The sequence below is a fragment of the Serpula lacrymans genome, assembly GCF_000218685.1.
Source record: "Serpula lacrymans var. lacrymans S7.9 unplaced genomic scaffold SERLAscaffold_18, whole genome shotgun sequence".
In the NCBI taxonomy this organism is placed as follows: domain Eukaryota; kingdom Fungi; phylum Basidiomycota; class Agaricomycetes; order Boletales; family Serpulaceae; genus Serpula; species Serpula lacrymans.
In genome coordinates this window covers 40,858-60,764 of record NW_006763307.1, presented here as the reverse complement: position 1 = coordinate 60,764, position 19,907 = coordinate 40,858, and the positions used below count along the sequence as shown (strand labels likewise).

Here is a 19,907-nt window from a genome sequence, read left to right as displayed (position 1 = left end):
TGCATTGGACGATGTTGCCGCGTGGGAATGCTGCTATATTTGCAACTCCATATAAGAACAGCGTGTTTGACAATAGTTCCCCAACTTTCTCAGTTCGTTTCTATTCTCTCTCTCTCTCGTCGCGTCGTTGTTTGTTTCCTTAGTCTCATCCATATACCTCTTAACGATTAAAAATGTTCGCCAAACTCAGGTATGTCGTTGATTGCAGTCTTTGGTCTCAAGGCGTGCTTGATGTTGATTTTTCTTTTTTCTTTTTTGAACCATCCAGTGCCCTTGCCCTTGCGCTCCCCATTGCCGTTTCGGCTCTTACCCTCAACACCCCTACCAACCTGTCTTCAGGAGGTACGGCTACCATCACCTGGACGACGACGACAGGTGATCCCTCTACATTCACCTTGGAATTGGTCAACACTCTGTTCCACAACACATTTGCCATCGCAAACAATGTGCAGTCCTCTTTGGGTACTTTGACCCTTGAACTACCCATTGTACCCGTTGGGTAAGATCGTTGTTTGATTTGAAGTCTGGCTTTTTTTTTTTTACATACTTGTGTAGTGATGGTTATACCATTGAGGCAATTGAAAATGGGTAAAGCGGGATTTCTAGCTCTTCAAAACATCGTGCTGATAATTTGTTGCAGTAACATCAACGAAATCTACGACACCACCGGTGATTTCGCAGTCGCCTCGGCTACTGTCGCGTCTACTACGTCCACCTCGTCCGCTGCATCAACGGCCTCTGGATCCGTGTCTGCCACTACGTAAGTTATGAAGTGTTTCATCTTTATTTGTCCCCTCTTATATTCCTATAATAGAACTGCCCCTGCAAGCTCTGCTACGTCTGCATCCGCTTCTGGCACCACGACGACTGCCAGTGGTTCCGCCTCGCCGAGTAGCTTCAATGCTGCCTCCTCTGTGAAATTCGGATTCAGCTCTGGATCTGCCGCTGTTGTTCTCCTGTCCGCCGTTGTCGGAGCTGCTGCAATCTTCTAAAAAGTTGATTGAAAACGCGTATGCGCACTTCTTCTTTTTGAGCGGTTCATGGGTATCTTCTTTCCGGCCTTTTCACGAGTTTTTCCTGTTTTTGGTGAAGCAGACGCTTTGATATACCTTGGCTTCCCTTTTTTCCCGTTGAGCATGGACATATTGAACTTTGGACAGTACATATCCAATCCACCCTGTGGGACTTGCGCACATCACCTTTGAGGCTGCACTTCTTAGCGTTATTATGTTTAATTACTACCCTCACTTGATTTAATGGTTCTTCACTGTGCCCGCTGAATCTGTCCATTCTTTTGCATGTAACGTAGGAGTTGCCAGTCGAGTGTTGTTGTTGCATGTATCGTGACTGTTCTGAAGGAATAGTAATCGAGTGAGGGTTTTATCAAACTGCAATACGTACGAGTTGGTGAATTAGATGTTGCGTCATTTATTGTGATTGTTGCGTGATATGATTGACTCGATTGTTGAGAACATTCAGGCTAGAAGCGAATTAATTACTCATGGGCTCAAATTCTAGTATGGGTATAGTCTAAGTACATGTCGAAGTCTCGCTTTTGTCCCAAGTTTTTGGGCGAGTTGGCATGATCAGTCCAGTTCAGATGAATATATACATAGAATCTCAATCTCACAAAGTTCATCCAAAGGACTTGTGAAAAAATAGCGTCCTGAGATCTTTCCGTATATGGAAATAATCCCCCTAGACCTACACGCCCCTAAGATACTTTATACTTTGGAACAGTTTATACCTCGCGTTTCGTCGACACACACCAAAGTTAGCCCCCGAACCCACAGAGACAGTCCCATTGTTCAACTTCCGGCGATGTTAGTCTTTTCACTGGTAAGCCAAATATATCGCACTCAGTTGAGTCACGGTGGGCATGGGAACTGACACCTTCGAACCGCATGAATTATTAGTGCGCCCATCTTCCAATATGGATAACGCACATCTATAATAATAAAAAGGAGGCGAGGGCGCCGTCGGGGTGCTAAACAAGAATTTCAGAACCTGCAACCTCGATTCACCGGAACAACTCACGTCCGTTGATGGACTTCGTACACGCCCAACGTTTTCTCCAACTTCTCCGCACCCTTTTTGCCAAGGAGATTGTGATAGAGAGAAGAGGGGATGATACTCGAGCAACAACACGTTCTTGTTGTTGTCGTTATTGTTGTTAGAGCGGTGACGGCGGCGGCGAAAGGGCGTCAGTTGGCTATGTGTGATTTTGTGAACTATGTACATGAACCGTTCTGGTTATCATTCCAGGTCTATCGAGATGGCATCTCTGCGGGTCTCGCCGGTCAGTAAAACTTGGCATCACGACGTTGAGGAAAGGGATTGATAAGAACAATGTCACGAGCATTCTCTATTTTGAACGGGAGACACGTTATCTTTCAACCGTGGTTCGTATTACTTGACTTACGAGAAGGAAACGCGATAAAGGACCAAAAAGTGGTCCGGGGCTTCGTACCACGGTCTGCTGATAGCGATCTTGATTTTTTGCGAACGCCCGGAGAAAACGGTGACAAACTCGGGGGAAAAATGATCTTATTTTTACGTGAAAAATCCCCGCAATTGCCGTTGACCTTGAGGAAGAGTGGGATTTTGGGTCGAGCTTCGAATTCCCAGCGTATTGAGAAATCCATGAAGAAGCTTTCAGAAGTCTCTCGTACGTCGTGATATTGATGCATACCTAGTTTTTCGGATAGAACTGATATGACAAGGTTTGACTAACCTCCAGGGACGTCAGTGTAGATCGCATGAAGACGAACGGGTAACGGGTTAGTTCCGCAAAACATGAATATGAAAGCAGTTCGTAATGTCTTCATCTCGCCAGATCTTTTGAACCTCAGATGACCAAGTTTATCTGACGATGGTGATAGCACATGTTCGGGACCTAATTTTCCAAGAACGGAATCGGGCACAAAGAGGAATAATTCAGCTCATGAACAGGATGTGTAAGATGATGGAAACCATGTAATTGTCATGTGCTGCACATAGGCAAATGAAATACATATGAACGTCCCTGCTTCGAGCATAGCATCCATCTCCGGCGTAACACAGGACACCGTAAGAAGCGAGTACACTACTTCAACTTCTTCTTGCTAAAGATTTGAGATGTTGAAGTCAGTGAATTGGATGCAAATTTGTAAAGTGGACATAAGACGTACGGGCGGAGTTGCGAAGAGTGTCCGCATCCTCTCTTCCGGCAGTTGGTAGCACGAGGAGGGAGACGGGCGTAGCATTTTCGGCAGATCTGCTTGTCGCAGTTGTATTTGGAAGCAAGGACCTTCAGCGAAGGCTCAATGATACCTCCACGGAGACTACGGCATACCGAGTCAGCCAAGAGAGCAGGTCAAATGAAGTTTTTGAAAATGCGCACCGGAGGACCAAGTGAAGAGTAGACTCCTTCTGGATGTTGTAGTCGCTAAGAGTGCGGCCATCCTCAAGCTGTTTTCCAGCAAAGATGAGTCGTTGTTGATCGGGAGGAATACTAAAGTCCCATATGATTTGTATGAGCCGAGTTCACTCAAACTTAAGACCTCACACACCCTTCCTTGTCCTGGATTTTAGCCTTGACGTTGTCGATGGTGTCGGAAGACTCCACCTCGAGGGTGATGGTCTTCCCCGTAAGGGTCTTGACGAAGATTTGCATCTTCACGGTCTGTTCAGCGGTGGTGAATGGGATAGACGGCTTGGGCGATGCTTACCTTTGGTGCGGGTTGGAGAGCGTGGAAACCTAATTTCAGTGTCCTATACAGCTGAGCTCAATTGGGTCAGCCACTGTGTATGTGTTTAGGGCCGGTTCTGTGATGGGGTACAAAAGGGCGCGTGTGGCAACTAGTGCTGCCCTTGACCGTGGCTCTGGTTTCGCTGTATGGCGCTGGGTGTATGCTATTTCGTGGTTGAAGTCACATGGTGAGTTTTTTGTACTGCCGTTCTTTTGCTTCATGACTTTCTTCTATACCAATTTTTATGTGATGATAAGATTTTCGTTAACTCAGCTCACTTCGATGCCCTAAGGGTAATGAGAAGAACGCGATAAACCTACTGACTGTTTTCTGTTTCAAAATTTGCCGTGGATTTTCGAGTCTAATACTGACTTCTCTTCTTGCAGTGGATTTCCAAATTAAGGCCTTCGTATCAGCGCTGGTTTGGTGAGAATCTTAGAGTGAGTACTACCTTCACGTTTATCTGTTCGGGATGCAAAACTTTGCAAACAATCGCGATGTGCCCTGCACTCTGGACGTTTTTCCTTCGGGAACCATTCAAGTCTCTGACCTTCTCAATTTGAATTATTTCAGTTCTTGTTTCTCATATATTGCCCTTACAGATTGTTTCTTCGATTTCTTTATCAAGTTTTGTTGTTATCAATTATCACTGTCCATGCAATGCATAACTACGTCCTGTATCCAGTATTATTTTGCAAAACATCCTTTTCTTCTGCCTGTCAGTGTCATAAATTTGACCTCCCGCGGTCGGTGGCAATATGAGTTTTTAGCAATGACTTTTATTAGACAGCCCTGACCATCTTCTTTCTTTCCGCCTTTGACGCCAGCCTGTCGGTTTGACACCATGTTCCTCAATGTTTTAGTGCTGGTCGGTGTCTGCACTGGCGACAAACATCGTGGTTTGCAGTGAGGAGAGCAGACATGGCGTGATAAATTTAGGCTCAGAGCCTATTGAGATCAAAGCCGAAATTGGTTTAGTGCTCTTGCCACGATTCGTGTGCTGAGCTCAAGTGTGGGTCAAGTCCGAGTCTCTTCGGGTTCTGTGCCATTCGTGCCACCAAAGCAAACAGCACATTTGCCTCGTTTCCTTCTTTCCTCTTGGTCTTCTCGTTATTCTTGCCTTTTCTTTCCGCATTTCTGTCCGTCTTTGCCGTCGGTCTCTTGGCGGAACACGTTTCTTGGCTAACGCGGCGAAGTCATGTCTAACTTTGAATTGGTAGACCCCCAGGGATGGGAGTATGATCTGCAGTCGGTTCGTAATCGCATGTATGGTTTTGAAGGTGCAGAGTTATTAACTGTATTTGCAGGTCTACTCAGCATACATGGGCCATTTCCAGTTGCATAATGTCCAGTGGTGAGTCATTAAACGAACTCATCCGCTGGCAACAAGTCTCAGTAGCGGATGTCAGGTATGATCGTTCATGGGGACCTCTCTTTGAAACATTTGAAGAATTCTTGGGTTTCTCGTGGCCTGTCATCACTGTGACCGATGCTTGGACTGGACGTCCACATATTGTCACTCGTATGACCTCCATAGGTGCTTTTTTGAAAATGATCAAGACCAGGTATGTATTTCATTCGGCACACAATTCGGATAGCCCTAAGTGTTTATATATATGCAGATTTGGTGAAACCTTGCCGACAGTGGATAACATGCTCAAAGTGCATCCATTCGAGACTACCCAGAGACATCTGCGCAAGGTTCACGACTGGTCGACCTACAAGAAAATACATTCTTCCCTCCCGGCAGTCGTACTGGCCGCATTTAAACAACGCGTCAAGTCTGGAGAGCCAAAAGCTATCCGCGAGCTGTGGGCAAAAAGGGATAAGACATTCTTGTCGATCGACTTTGAATGGTCAGAGAGGAACACCACTTCGTGCTTGGAATGGGGCTACGCGGCCATGCGTTGTGGTCATCTAGAAGCGTCGGTCCTTTTATTTTTTTTGGTTCCGCACATGATCACTGAAGATGTACTAGAATGGGAGCTTGGCCTCCGGTAGCAGAAACAAACTATCGGTCTGTGTGCCTTGTTATATTTTCAATCTCCTTTCTGATCCCGTGCTATCGCAGAAAGGGGCATTATATCATATCTGAGTATGTCGACAAAGTGCATAACAAGCACTGTCCCACGTACCCCTGGCATGTTCGTTGATTGTTTATCATCTACGGGGAATTTGAATCTGATAGCGTCCTTTTTTGTCGTAGTATGCTGTACGCATTCTTTGTTCCGGAAGATGCATGGAAGAGTACTGATAGTGTACTGACAGTTTGGCGAAAGTCAAGTGATAGGCAAAAGTAGGTTACCGCAAGTGATACAGGCTGTCATCAGGTACCCAATTTACTTTTGGTAATCGGAGCATGATGCACTGACATGTGCTACAGTAGTCTCGTCAGTCCAGACTCGGAGACTAGTTCCAATAATCTTGTCCTCGTGGGCCACGGTATCAATGCAGACTTGCAGCGCTTGGAAGAGATGAAGATCAGTACGTGACTCCGCATATAGTCAACCTTCATTTCGCTCATGTTGTGCCATAGAGCTACCGCATAACGTCCTGATCGTCGATACGGCAGTATTTGAGCGAATGCTCTTCAATTCTGGTCAAAGGGACATCATGCAGGACCCGAAGGCGGGAAAACCGCGGTTGCCGGGATCTACTTTGGGATTGGGAGGATTACTGCATTCGCTCGGGATCGACGTCCAATGTGCTCTGCACAATTCAGGGAACGACGCTTTCCTAACCCTACTCGCCTTGCAAAAGCTTTTAGACCCAGAACATACCGCCATTCCGGACACCAGAGGCAAAAACAAGCTCAGGATAGTTCCCCAGACTCTCAGCGCTGTCCCTATCGTTCCCAGCATGTTTATGTCCGCTTCACCACGGATGTCACGGATGTCGACGATGATTCCTGCGCATGGAGGGGTTGTTTCTCCCGCAATGGATTTTTCGCAGTCTCAGTCGCTCAGGCCCGATCTTCTTAGGCCCCAGGCTACTGGTAATGGCAGCCCTGACGAATTGGGTCAGATACGTCGAAGCTCGCGTTCCCCACAAACTTCATCTGTTGATCGCAGAGCGAAGCGTATGAGTGTTCTGCCGCCTCCTTTGCCATCTCCCGCCAGTAGCGGCAGTCACAAAAAGAACAATGGAACAAAAGTAGACGTTTTGAGGATGGGAATGGGGTCGATGTATCTGAAATGATACATGGATAATTTTAATGCGAACTTTATGAACAATCTACCAGGAAGCCTCACATTTCTAACGAATATTCCCTTATCGTATAACTCTAGGCATTGATAGTATTCTCTTTTTTTTTTTTGCTCAGATCTTAATAAACTAGACTCGGACTGGGACATTTTATCGAAACTATAGTGGATATCTCTGTTATCAATCAATAGTCTTTTCTCAAATTACGAGATATTCCTCAGTGTTGATGACCGAGTCTGTGGAGAAAACTGCCTCTTCTCCGTTATCCACACGGTTGACCGATGCGACGCTGACGCCAGCTATACTGCCCTGACCAACGAACGAGACCTTGACGGGGAAGAAGGTGCTGATGTCGTCTCCACCGACTGTGAACTCGAATGATCCAGAGCGATCCTCAGGGGTGATCAAGGGGATGGTCCAGTCCAGTGAATGAGTGGACGAATTGATTGTCCATGCCCCAGATTGTGCGGGAACAGTTGGGTACGAACCAGCTCTGCAGGACGGTCAATCATCGGCGTGCAATCACACCAAGGGGATCAAACTTACGGAAGAGGAATTGAAATAATCACGTCGTGCAGAGTGACATTTTCATTCTCGAGCTCATACTCAATGTTCACTTCACACGTCCCGTCATTGGAGGGCGATGGCCAGCAATTTACTGACGACTAGCGGTAAGTCACAACGCGGATGAGAAGCGGCTGCGTTTACTCACTTGAAAGTGGGACATAGCTTTCGTCTTTGCCTGCATACCTCCATTTCAAGACTGCCAGCGCCTGGCCAACAGGGAAGGCGCGTGAGGGGTCTTTCAGGGCGACAATCTTTTCTTGCCCTGGGATGAATTTCGCTACGTGTGGATGCTGCTTGAATTGCAGATCGGACCCGAAGTCGGTGGTCGGTGGTGCCAAGGCGAGCTTGATGTGTGCGAGCGAAGGATCTGACACTTGCAAGTTCATGTCACCCTTCAGTTCCATTGACTTGAGTCCGCCCTCGCGCATTAGCGAGAGTGAAATCTGCTCCTTGATAACAACATGCACGCTATATGCGAGTTAATCCCTTGTCAATGATCTGGACAAAATAAAATGAACGATGCATCTAGCGTCACCGACCTCTCAGCATTTATAGAAGGCAGACTGCCTCTCGTGTCCTTGGGTGCAGCTACTTCCAAAGCAGGTGTAGGGGGAGCAGATATTTCTTCAACGGATAACGCTTCTCCACCTAGAGCATCTATCAATTCTGCCTGTTTTGTCTTTTTACTACCAAGCTTCATTCCGCTACCCTTGAACGCTGGACCGCGAGTGGAAGACGCCGGTGCGGGGGACGCAGTACGCGCGGCAGGAGCCTCGGGGGCTTCAAAGCGTTGTGGGAGGGCTGAATAGCCTGTGACGCCTCCACCCAAGTAGGAGCTTCCACCGCCGCCTGCAGCTGCGCGTTTTTGTTGTTCCCTGCGTTGCATCTCCAATTGGCGAGCACGGCGCTTGAGCTCTTCTTTCGCTTCTGCTTCTTTGTTCTAATGAGGCATAGATTCATGTCAGTATAAGAGGTGAAACTAAGCTTGGTGACAGAGATGAAAGTCAACTCACCCTGGCGATGATATCTTGGATCTTCTCTTCGTGAGACTCCATCTCCAGTACACTCCGAACTTGCATCAAGTTAACTTGCTCTCTATACCCCAAGCTCACGATCTCGTCGAAAGCACTCAACAGCTCGAAAGAGTTTCGCTGAATCTCGCGCTCGTCGGCACTCCTGCACATATCAGATACTACGCGAGCAAAAAGATGCAAAGTCTCGATGTCCTGCAAGATATTGGAAGCCTTGTTGGTGATGAGCAATATGTAGAGGTCTTCGAGGGGCTGGTATACGAAGCGAACATCGGACGTTTCAGCGATTGTATGCTGGCTGTTTGTAGGGATGACTTTGGGGAATGAGGCCAATAGAGACTCGATCCTGGCTCGTGTCATTGGGTGGAATTGACGAGAAAGGACGGCTAGAGAAATCGTCAAATTAACTGTAAGATATTATATAAAGAAAATGAGTACCCTTTCCGCCCTTTGTACAGATTGAAGCAGCGAGAACAACCTGGCGTCGCATTCGTCGTCAGCTGGTCAACATGAGTACTTTATTGCGCAAACCAAATTCTTACCATTCTAAGAGCGTTTATGTATGTCTATGTCGTTTGTCCAGAGAAGAAATGGTCTCGTTAGCTTTGGTATGTGGTTACCGCAGCGAAATGGACGGTCGACGTGGTTGGGCCAATATCTAGAAAATGTGGCGCTGAAAGACGCGTATCGCCACGTTTTGCTGTCTCTACTCAACCACTACAACATAGCTATTCCACACATACTCGCTCGTCTTTGTTGATTTGACACAGGCTCAAGAGAACGACATAAGAGGACATGCGTGACGACCTGTCTATGTTTTCATTGCACTTTGGCGAGGAAGTATACTGATTACACATAGTCAAACCGACTGCTCAAAACGAGTACTATGAAACAACCTTAAACATGCGCTTGCATACAGCACAACTTTGATCGTATGTATATCACAGTATTTTCATGTATTGGTACAGATACTCGTTAACATAAATAGCGCAAAGATAATATTTGGTGTGCAATCTACAAACGCCCATAGGCATCCAAAGCTGGACGGCCAAACGTAGCCTGTGGTCACCACGATTAGTACCTCCTTGTTTGAAGTCAATTGTGAGCGGAGGATTGGACTTACCGCAGGTGCTGGCTTGTTTTGTAGGATGGCCTCGATCTTGTCCAAGATATCTGGCGTCAGTTTTGGAATAACTTCCAGGGCTTTCAAGTTGTCGACTACTTGTTCGGGCTTCGACGCTCCCAAGATCACTGTACTGGTGTTCGGGTTTTTAGCCACCCATGCCAAAGCCAAGTGGGTGACCGAACAACCAAGTTCTAGTGGAAGTAGCGATACTATGAGTCAACCGCCGCGGTCATATCACACACATATACACACCAGTTTCAGCCAATGTGGTCAGATCTTTAACCTTCTGGATCTTCGCCTGCCCTTCTTCTTGTGTCAGACTGTTCAAGGTGTCCTTGAAGAAGTCTGAGTGAGCAGCGAAACGAGAGTCAGGTGGAATGCCGTTGTTGTACTATGGGGCATGGTCAGCGCTAGACTGAAAAGAATAGTCAAGACGATTACTTTTCCCGTCAGCAGGCCACTAGCCAAAGCAGACCAGACCGTGGTGCCTACTCCGTACTTCCTGTAAATGGGTGCATATTCCTTCTCGGGGCGTTCTCGGTGCAACATGCTAAATTGCAACAATGGTTACTTTCGATAACACACAGTTGCTCAAAGAGATACGCACTGGTGCTGGCATTGCTCTGCGATGGGAGGAATCAAGTTCAGCTTTTCGGCCACGTCTAGGAAAGACAAAAGTGAGAACGATGATCAACCTTGTACAGGAGGATAGAACTCAACGATAAGCTTCCTCGATGTCGCGAGCTGACCACTCTGACGTTGCCCAGTAGAAAGCCTGATGTGAAAGTGAGTACATCATAGCACCATGATAACGCAGCACATACCCAACCCTTCTCAATAACATAGTTGAAAGCACGAACAACCTCCTCCATGGGGGCTAGTTACACGGATTGAAATCAGCAATCTAATCGATACCACTGAACTTCGATGTTGCGTACTTGAATAATCGGGACGGTGAGCGAACAACACATCGACGTAGTCAAGTCCCATTCGCTCAAGTGATTCTTGAGTACCTTCGATGATGCTTCCAAGATCGTCAGTAAATGCCAGTTTCTACATAAAAAGAGCTTTTGCGTACTGTTTTCTGGACAAACCGGTGTCGTTTGGTCCTTTTCGGGTACCAAAGAACAGCTTCGTGGTAATGACAAGATCAGTGCGACGATATCCGAGCTCCTTTATCACCCGACCCCTGTGTTAACTGCATTGGAATCACAGAGCAATATACATCAAAAGGAAGGACTAACATCTCAATCTCCGATCGACCTTGGGCATATCCCTCTGCGGTATCAAACATGTTGATACCATTTTCGAAAGCGACCTTGATGATTTCCTGAATTGATGGCGAGGTAAGTGTGTTGACCCTCCGGTTTCATTCATAGGGGAAGCTGACCTTGACGGGATCTCCGATGACAGTGCCTCCCAGGGTTAGCCCTATGATTATAACCCATCAGATATCATCATCTCCCCATCGCAGATACCACTTACACCCTCCAAGAGAGAACACAGGCACCCGCAGGCCACTGGGGCCCAAACGGCGGAAGGGCATGTTCTTGGGGTCAAATGCGGTCTTCACAACTTGCGACATGGTGTTTGATAAGTTGTTAAGTCAAAGTCCAAGGGAAAATGAGGGATGTGTGAGTGATATTCTCGAGCTATATAAATGGCAGGAAAATCGTAGGAAAATCGTATCGCTAAGCAAGGTCTATATGGTGGGTCGGTCCGACAGTCAGCAAGTCAGCAAGTCTCCACACTAAGCACAATGTGTATTTTCGATGAAGAGCGATGTTCTGACTTTGTGCTTTACGTCACCGGGGAATAGGAGCCAATGGCGATCGAGCTATTTGCGTCATTGTGAGTAGATAAGATTGTCCGACGTTAGCCCACTTGGAAATCCTTCAATATGCGTGATATACTATCACGACTCATATCAATCTGCCAATCCTCTGGTCGACATCTCTGGTGCTATCATATCGTTTATTTGTAACAGAATGATTGCAGCTGGAGCAAAGATCATGGGCATGGGCAACTGACCTGTCGCGGTGGGAAACGCCTATACATTGGTGCTTTCTTCTCTGACTTCTTTTGACACCCTGTCTCCCCTTTTCCGCAAGGTTCGTGTATTACACTGAACATATGACCACTATGGCTTATCCTCCGAAACTCCTTTTTCGCGGATGAATCACTCATCCAGTGTTCAATAGAGCGCGGGGTTCCTTGTCGCCCCGTTACAGTTTGTCAACCATCACAGAGGTAAAATCCACACCATGACACTTCTCCGTGCTTGTTACGCAAACTTGCAAGATTATGCTAATATGGTACAGTTGACTTTTATCTGCTGCTTATCCTGTGTCATTCCATCTTACCCACCTCCGCCCCGCAGATGCTCAGGCCTTATGGGCAAATATGCATTACAAACGACCATAGCTATCCAAAGCCGGCCTTCCGAAAGTAGGCTGTGAGGATCGCACAATGAGTTACCATGAATAAAACCTATCACTCGATAGAACATACGGGAGCTGCGGGCTTGTTTTCAAGTATTGCCTCAATCTTGTCCATCACCTCAGGTGTAAGTTTAGGGATGACTTCGAGAGCTTTCAAATTGTCAAGAACTTGTTCTGGTTTCGAAGCTCCGAGGATAACGGTACTGGTGTTGGGGTTTTTGGCAATCCATGCCAAAGCCAAATGGGTGACCGTGCACCCGAGCTCTGTAATGGAACCGAGTCAGCTTTACTCCTCTATAGGCCACACATAAATAATGACCCACCGGTTTCTGCGAGTTTGCTCAGTTCCTTTACTTTCCGGATCTTCGTCAGACCCTCCTCCCTCTCGAGGCTGTCCACGGTGTTCTTGAACATGGCGTGCATCGCGAACCGCGAGTCATCCGGAATACCGTTGTTGTACTTGCCAGTGAGGAAGCCACTGGCGAGAGCGGAGAATACGGTTGTGCCCAAATCGTATTTTTTGTATAAACCGCTGCAGATACAAGTAGGTTGGTACCGGTAAGTGTATATGAAAGCGAAACTACTGACTGATACTCCTTCTCAGGGCGTTCGCGGTGGAACATGCTGTTTAGTATTCAGCAAGAAATTCAAGTAAAGCAAAAAGAGATGTATCACTTGTGTTGGCATTGTTCCGCGATGGGACCTTGTAGGCCTAGTTTATTAGCAACGTCTAGGTATGGGCGTCAGCAGGGATCATCTCGAAATTCGATATAATCCCCAACGCACGGTGAGCCTCTTCGATCTCATATGCGGACCACTCCGAGGTAGCCCAGTAGAACGCCTGAAAAGGAAAAAGGGATGAGTTTGATTTTCCGCTGAAGGCTTTTGAGTAGACTTGCCCAGCCCTTCTCGATTACCCAGTTGAATGCGCGAACAACTTCATCCATAGGGACTAGACAAGCCCATCGTCAAAGATCATACGAGGGACCAGGGCAAGAAAGCCATACCCGATACGTCAGGACGATGAGCGAAAATGACATCGACGTAGTCAAGTCCGAGCCGCTCGAGACATTCCTTCGTTCCCTCGATGATGCTGGTGCCATGTCAGTTTATGCAAGGTTGGGATCTCATATTGATATGTATACTTACTGTTTCCTCGACAGACCACCGTCATTAGGACCCCCACGCAGACCCCAGAAGAGTTTTGTTGTGATAACAAGGTCAGTGCGACGAAGACCGAGTTCTTTGATCACTCGACCCCTGAAGTTCGGTATTAGGTAAACTCGGTCGAGGGAGGCATGTCTGATATCTACTTACATTTCCTCCTCCGACTTACCCTTGGCGTACGCTTCGGCGGTGTCGAACATGTTTATCCCATTATCGAATGCAACTTTAATGATTTCCTGGATATTCAGACAAAGAGATAAATTCGATATTGCGCTGATGTATGATACGTATGTCTGACCTTTACGGGATCGCCGAGAACCGTTCCTCCTAGAGTCAACCCTAGATTGTGTATTCTTTTGAGTTCTTCGAATATATGCTGTGAGTTAAAGATTGGGACGACGTACAACCACCCAATGAGAACACCGGCACTCGCAAACCACTGGGACCCAGCCGGCGGAATGGCATGTTCTTAGGGTCAAACTCAACTTTGACAATTGGGGACATGGTGTACTGTTCGGAGGGGGACGTTGGAGAGTTGTAAGATGGGGGTGGTTTCGAGAAGACGAGAATATCTCAGGCATGTCCAAAGCAACGAAAGTATTTATCCCATCGACGAAAAGGATAGCAATCGGGTTCGGGCCGAGATCAGAGAAGGGCATATGGGATTCTATATGATAGTATTGCGAGCACCATCGTTGGAGAACATAACCATAAGGAACACTGTCTAAAATCTCGAATCGCAACCAGCCAACACGTTCTGCAGCAGAAAAACGCATCAACTTGGAGTATTATCAGCATATACTAGGCTTGAATACTGGTGCCATTCCTCTCTAAGAAATCCATTCCGAGTAACACTTGGGGGTCGGATAGTCCAGAGTTCCACGTTGGCCAGCCTCATCACGAGTACGGTTTATCTCATGGCATACCACTCGTCGTTGCGGGGATCGACAAAACTTCGGAGTATCTGTAATCAATAGAAAGTTCGACGATCTATATTTTTATATCTGGGGACCGGCTAAACCAATGAGACGTATCAATTTCATTATCTTGCGTTGGGTGCTTAGACGGTTAAATTTATACAAGTGACGCTGGTACAGATTGGGGGAGAATAACGTTTGCAAGCGCTTGCGCCTGCGTTTACGCAACTCTGCACATTGTTGATTCAGAAGGGCGCAGAAAATACTAGCCTAGGCTAGAAATGGTCAATGGAAGGCAACCGTCGTACTGTATCCAGTGGATCAGAAGATAATTCCAGAACACACATAGCAGACATGGTTCTCGTAATAACAGCTCGATGCCAGCCAAAAGTTCTGCCAGTGGCGCGGAGTAGGGTGTGCACAATGGACGCCAGTGGATACCAATGGCAGGAGTCAAACATCAGAAATAGTATGGGGGCGCACAGGTAGAAGACTGTCAACTGAGGAATATGAGACATTGTGTGCTGGATATAATGGTGCTTGCCGGTATCGCACATCGAATTCAGCGATGACACTTGCCACGATCTCCTCGGAAACTCCTTGGAAAATAGTGTCAGCATATAGAGGAGGCCCGATCTGATGATCCTTTGCGTTGACGATACTGGTTCCTGGGGCCTTGTCGGTATGAAAAAATCTATTAACTAATCAAATAGATTAGCAATAATGCATAAATTATATGGTCTTTTACGGAAACACGGGGGTGGGGCAGGGTAAAATGATACGCCGAACTAATCAAAACAGACATAAGATTGATACAGGGGACTGACCGCGCTTGAACAGACAAATACGGCCAACTATCCGTCTGTCAGGTATCGTAGAGCGAGAGCAAGGGACAGAGGTATCTGGGAATCTTGTCAGACTTGGCTGAAAAAGAAGGTTTCGATCTGGTGCATAAGCCGCGTATCAGCGATAGACGGTCACCCCAAGTCGGAGACATGGATGTAAGAGGATATGGATATAGGTCAATCTTTTCGGAACGTGGAGCATGCACAAACATGCAGGGACGACACTTGGGGTGGAGTCAAACTGTAAAAATTAATTCCTGCCATGGTAAGTACAACTGTCACATCCTTAGATTAGGCCCAAAACAACACGATCAAAGGTCGCACCGGATTTTGCGTTGACACCGCCAGCATAAAGTCTGTGCCATAGGAAACGTGGACAACGATATATCATGCTGGTCACATCAGAGCAAATCAGATGTCATAATTATTTGAATAGAGCAACAAGACCAACAAACACAGATATCTTCGCTTCCATGCCAATCCGGTCGAACTGTTCCTTGATGCGGGTCTTGTGTGCTCAGGTGTCAACTCAGGCTCATCGAAAGAGGCTCGCACATATAGGCTGAGTGGTAATTTCGAGGTGATCAAACACAGTGCTTCGATGACTGTAAACTGTTGTAGGAAGTGCGGTCATAACAAAGGCAGAGAGTGCATACCTTGAAAAAACAGCATTTTGATGAAAATTAGTTTGAACGAGCTGACTTCGCATCAATTGTATTCTGTTCGAACCACGCTATCGTGCACCACAAGTTGTTCTTTAATATCCATCAATTGGTTTTGCTTTTGGTTCGTTCTGAATTTTTCAAGTACGAACGGAGTGAACCTGAACTTGAAGGTTTAAATTCTGTATCTGAGTCAAATTGGCGCCTAACCTGTGCAAGTATCTCTGCGGTAAATCCCGAACATCAGTACGGTAGACGTGCGTGTTGGATACTAAGGTCAATAATAAGTCTACAATCAAAGATGCGCCTGCGCTGCGCCGCGGTCTAGCGCCTAGCTGTCATTCCAATGGTGGATGGTGGATAAGAAAAGCAAAATCAACACGCCTTTGAAGGGCGCTTGTTTTGAAGGACCAAAGAAGGTGTGTGGGTTTCCTCGCTATATTTTCCCCAATACCGACGAGGATATTTCACCCCTTTCCTACGCATTCGTGGCTGTCCTTTCTTTGTTTGTCGCCGTATCTAAATATCTGAGGAGACCTAATGTATGCTTGGCTTTTTGTGCTTGACTGGCCTTTTGACCGATTGACCGTAGGTCGATAATATCCCAACAGTTGGCCCTGATGGCTTAATTACATCGTACTGGGGAGCTTTTAAATTTTTATTCTACGCTCGTGAGATGTTACAGGAAGGTTACACCAATGTTAGTGCTCTTACTACCTCGTCGTGACCACCTTCACTCTGGTGCATCCTATGTAGCATAAGGGCAAAGCCTTCAAGATTCCAGGTTTATTCTCCTGGAATGTCTTCCTGAGTGGTTCCGAGCTCGTCGAGGAGGTCCGAAAAGCCTCAGAAGATCGTCTCTCTGCTCGTGAAAGAATCAGTGATGTGCGTGGCGCGTCTGAACCATTTTTGGTTCATAATTGATGCTGATGTGTTACCTTGAAAGATTTTGAAGCTCAAATATACTCTAGGCCATGAGATAATGGACAACCCTTATCACATCCCAATTATCTTAACTCAGCTCACCCGTAACCTTGCTGCTCGATTTCCGGACATTCTAGACGAAATTAAAGCTTCCTTCGATGACAATATCCAACTAAATGGCCATGGTATGTTTTCATGTTATCTTGTTTACACCTATCTGCAACACCTCGCGCTTCTTTTTCAGAATGGGGAAGCGTGCCTGCATTTGAAACCGTCGTACGAGTTGTATGTCGAACAAGTAATCGTGTATTTATTGGCCTTCCGCTATGTAAATACTATCTTTTTCTAGCCTCATACCCCATATTCATTAGATTATAATTAGGCCGCGATCCCGATTGGAATGACCTGGTTTCTGGATTCTCCCTCGATGTGGTCAAGACTGCAGCCATGATCGATTTGTTTCCTGAATTTATGGCCCCGTACGTTCCAGCACCTCAAACTCAAATATGCTCTTTTTAGTAACTTTCAATGCAGTCTCGTAGGTAGACTCCTTTCGAAGTTGCCTCAATCCGTGCAGCGAGGAATGAGGCTTTTACGGCCTATAATAGAGGAACGCCAGAAGTATTTGGATGACTATGGGAGCGACTGGTATGAAAAGCCGGTACGCGGTGTGCGAGCGCATGATATACGCATGCTCTCATGAGAAATATATAGAATGACATGCTGTCATGGCTCATGGACAAAGCACAAGGAGAAGAACGTTCAGCGCAGAATCTCACCAAGCGTGTGCTAGCAACTAATTTTACCGCAATCCATGTATGTCGTTATTGTTCAAGTTCATTGCCTGTCTCACGATCATTTACTTCCCACTACAGACATCATCCGTTGTATGCTCTTTCTCCTAGTTAATCTTGTAGCAACAACTTAGCTTCATCATAGATTTTTACACATGCTTTATTTCATTTGGCCGCAAACCCTCGATACATTAAGCCACTACGCGACGAAGTGGAAACCATCGTAGAGAAAGAAGGTTGGTCCAAAGCCGCGTTAGCAAAGATGCGGCATGTGGACAGTTTCTTAAAGGAAACGCTAAGGTTCGATGGCCTCACTTTCAGTAAGCCCCTGTCAGACTACACCCATTTAATTGACGAAGTTAACGCCCGCGTAGTATCTATGCTCCGCAAGGCTATGACAGATTTCACATTTTCCGATGGCACATTCATACCAGCTGGTTGTACGGTGACGGTCGCATCGTCGCCTATGCATCATGACAGTGAAATATATGCAGACGCTGATGCATTCGTTCCCTTCCGATTTGCCAACGAGAAGCAAGAGGGGGAACAACCTTGGCAGCAGATGGTTTCCACCAACCCGCAGTATCTTGCTTTCGGACACGGAAGAAATGCATGGTCTGTTCTTCGAGTATCACTTGAGATAATATTCTGATTCATGAAATTTGTGATCCTTAACAGTCCTGGGCGCTTTTTCACTGCAACTGAGTTGAAAAGTATGCTAGCACATGTTGTTGTGACGTATGATGTCAAGTTCGAGGACGAGGGCGTGCGACCAACCAGTGTATCATTCGGTACGGCCAATTCACCCGATACAAAGGCAAAGATCTTGTTCAGGAAACGTGTAGAATAGTAGAACCTTTGTACTAGGATAGATGGATCCGGAATGTGTATGTTCAAGTTGCTTAAAGCAAGGAAATACCAGAGTGTGCGACTCGACAAGCGGCTCGGGAATTCACGAAAGACCATTGAAACCCCGATCCACTTCTTACCACCAACGACGATCTTCTTCTCTTCCTTTCATCCCCAATACCTTACAGCATCTCTAATACGCGCTCTATGTCATCAAACATATCAACGCTCGGCTGGCCCGAATCTCTCAAACGTATTCTTCAGCCTGCTATCCAGGGACCAACAACTTCGTTCTCAAGCGGCAATGCAAACTTGCGATCATCCAAACAGCCCCTAGGTGTCCTATGGAAGGCAGCTCTCACCTCCCATATTTTTGAAGACCTGTCTTCTGGGTTAAACTATGGCCGACGTGTTCTTCGTCTCGATTACTTTGGTCTACAGTCTGTGGTTTTGTTTGAATATCCTGGTATTGCCGATGGTGACACTGAGGATGCGGACGACCCGTTGGATCTGAGTACCGTGTTTGGCGACCTCGATAGTCCTCAAGACGAGAGCATAAGCGTCGATCAGCTCATTTTTGATCTAGTTTCAGCCAAACTTGTCTACGTACCGTCATACGCATGCACATCTTTTGTCGTGAGTGTGAAGGTCATCGCTGATTAAAAAAACATTGCATCGATCATTTACCGATGTATCTCACCCACGTTTCGTACAGACAGGTCAAGTCATCCACGCATACCTTTTCTCTCCTGAGTCGTATCCAAGGCCCACAAAGAACGGTTTTGTCGTTCATCCTGGATCTATGCTCAAAACATCTGTGGACGTCCCTTTCCTAAGAAACACAACACACCTCGTCGAGGATACCATGTTTATAAGACCACTTCCGTGTCTCGATTCCGATGATGACGATAATAGGGTGGCCAATACCTCGATTTCTACCACCGCCTCGGATTCTCCTGGACCTTCTACTCCTTTGAATCTATCTTTCCGATCGAGGCCTGTTCTCTTGGACTATCTCAACAGCGCACACTCGATACATGTCAATCTGTTCAAGTCGCCTCCATCCAAAGTGTCTCAATCAACCACCTATCAAGCCGGTACACTGTTACTTACACATGAAAACGACGACCAATTAACTGAAGTAAGGGTATCTCTTACCGAGCGTGGGTGTGCTCCCACCGGCAAAGAAAACTAAGGCATATGGCTGTTGGATTGCAATTTTCCTCATAACGCTGGCAGTTATCTCACTGTCTTTACTCACTGGCAGCCTTATGCGGCTACACATTTATGTACCTCAGGCTTGCAATGGGATATTTGAATTTGTCTGTCATTCGCTCGAGGAATTTCAAGATCAAATTTACTACAAGCACCATTGGGCACGGCAAGAAGGTACAACAGCAAGTATAGAGGATTTCTAGCGTAAAAAAGACGGCCTAAAACCTTTCCCAGTTCTACTACGAGATTCAGAAGCTTCCTGTGTCAGTGCAGGAGAGCGCAGAGAAAGTATGGCAGACGATCCTCGAGATGCTTCGACCGTTACATCGCTTACAGATGAGGACGGCGTGGAGTGATGCTGCAGCAACTGAAGTGGTGAGTACTGTGAAACTGGTGTAGCACGAACGGTAACAGATCCACGGTGTCGAAAATCT

General features: G+C 46.6%; 10 protein-coding genes across 10 annotated transcripts; 5 read left to right on the top strand and 5 right to left on the bottom strand.

Moving 5' to 3' along the window:
• Positions 1-173: 173 nt before the first annotated feature.
• On the top strand, positions 174-992 carry SERLADRAFT_443461 (uncharacterized protein; the record flags this gene model as incomplete). Its single annotated transcript, XM_007324073.1, has 5 exons — positions 174-190; positions 269-499; positions 556-588; positions 641-760; positions 815-992. The coding sequence occupies 5 exons, from the start codon at positions 174-176 to the stop codon at positions 990-992; spliced, it is 579 nt and encodes a 192-aa protein (XP_007324135.1).
• Positions 989-1,144, bottom strand: SERLADRAFT_374663 (uncharacterized protein; the record flags this gene model as incomplete). The annotated part of the gene is made up of 1 exon (XM_007324072.1): positions 989-1,144. One exon carries the CDS (start codon positions 1,142-1,144, stop codon positions 989-991), a length of 156 nt encoding a protein of 51 aa, XP_007324134.1.
• Positions 1,145-3,290: 2,146 nt separating this feature from the next.
• On the bottom strand, positions 3,291-3,750 carry SERLADRAFT_402972 (uncharacterized protein; the record flags this gene model as incomplete). The annotated part of the gene is made up of 4 exons (XM_007324071.1): positions 3,291-3,323; positions 3,383-3,491; positions 3,550-3,655; positions 3,711-3,750. Coding segments are annotated over 3 exons (236 nt in total), but the record flags the coding sequence as incomplete, so codon positions are not given.
• Positions 3,751-4,665: 915 nt separating this feature from the next.
• SERLADRAFT_402971 (uncharacterized protein) lies at positions 4,666-5,472 on the top strand (the record flags this gene model as incomplete). Its single annotated transcript, XM_007324070.1, has 4 exons — positions 4,666-4,983; positions 5,039-5,085; positions 5,141-5,296; positions 5,354-5,472. Coding segments are annotated over 3 exons (241 nt in total), but the record flags the coding sequence as incomplete, so codon positions are not given.
• A 795-nt stretch (positions 5,473-6,267) lies between these two features.
• Positions 6,268-9,380, bottom strand: SERLADRAFT_479946 (uncharacterized protein; the record flags this gene model as incomplete). The annotated part of the gene is made up of 7 exons (XM_007324069.1): positions 6,268-7,428; positions 7,482-7,593; positions 7,648-7,970; positions 8,042-8,442; positions 8,516-8,919; positions 8,972-9,011; positions 9,076-9,380. 7 exons carry the CDS (start codon positions 9,076-9,078, stop codon positions 7,134-7,136), a joined length of 1,578 nt encoding a protein of 525 aa, XP_007324131.1.
• On the bottom strand, positions 9,339-11,538 carry SERLADRAFT_479944 (uncharacterized protein; the record flags this gene model as incomplete). Its single annotated transcript, XM_007324068.1, has 12 exons — positions 9,339-9,592; positions 9,657-9,850; positions 9,912-10,050; positions 10,101-10,209; positions 10,267-10,321; positions 10,380-10,434; positions 10,484-10,536; positions 10,598-10,683; positions 10,738-10,848; positions 10,904-10,989; positions 11,050-11,090; positions 11,145-11,538. The coding sequence occupies 12 exons, from the start codon at positions 11,242-11,244 to the stop codon at positions 9,548-9,550; spliced, it is 1,074 nt and encodes a 357-aa protein (XP_007324130.1).
• Positions 11,539-11,875: 337 nt separating this feature from the next.
• On the bottom strand, positions 11,876-13,852 carry SERLADRAFT_479943 (uncharacterized protein; the record flags this gene model as incomplete). Its single annotated transcript, XM_007324067.1, has 12 exons — positions 11,876-12,112; positions 12,171-12,364; positions 12,424-12,632; positions 12,689-12,724; positions 12,776-12,830; positions 12,887-12,941; positions 13,000-13,052; positions 13,108-13,193; positions 13,250-13,360; positions 13,418-13,503; positions 13,566-13,606; positions 13,672-13,852. The coding sequence occupies 12 exons, from the start codon at positions 13,769-13,771 to the stop codon at positions 12,068-12,070; spliced, it is 1,071 nt and encodes a 356-aa protein (XP_007324129.1).
• A 1,613-nt stretch (positions 13,853-15,465) lies between these two features.
• On the top strand, positions 15,466-15,716 carry SERLADRAFT_402963 (uncharacterized protein; the record flags this gene model as incomplete). The annotated part of the gene is made up of 2 exons (XM_007324066.1): positions 15,466-15,609; positions 15,675-15,716. Coding segments are annotated over 2 exons (186 nt in total), but the record flags the coding sequence as incomplete, so codon positions are not given.
• Positions 15,717-16,196: 480 nt separating this feature from the next.
• On the top strand, positions 16,197-18,260 carry SERLADRAFT_358681 (uncharacterized protein; the record flags this gene model as incomplete). The annotated part of the gene is made up of 12 exons (XM_007324065.1): positions 16,197-16,233; positions 16,284-16,391; positions 16,448-16,576; positions 16,638-16,800; positions 16,860-16,943; positions 16,998-17,094; positions 17,150-17,276; positions 17,330-17,431; positions 17,491-17,502; positions 17,555-17,729; positions 17,784-18,024; positions 18,088-18,260. 11 exons carry the CDS (start codon positions 16,368-16,370, stop codon positions 18,257-18,259), a joined length of 1,326 nt encoding a protein of 441 aa, XP_007324127.1.
• Positions 18,261-18,396: 136 nt separating this feature from the next.
• SERLADRAFT_479940 (uncharacterized protein) lies at positions 18,397-19,562 on the top strand (the record flags this gene model as incomplete). The annotated part of the gene is made up of 2 exons (XM_007324064.1): positions 18,397-18,894; positions 18,974-19,562. The coding sequence occupies 2 exons, from the start codon at positions 18,466-18,468 to the stop codon at positions 19,451-19,453; spliced, it is 909 nt and encodes a 302-aa protein (XP_007324126.1).
• Positions 19,563-19,907: the final 345 nt, after the last annotated feature.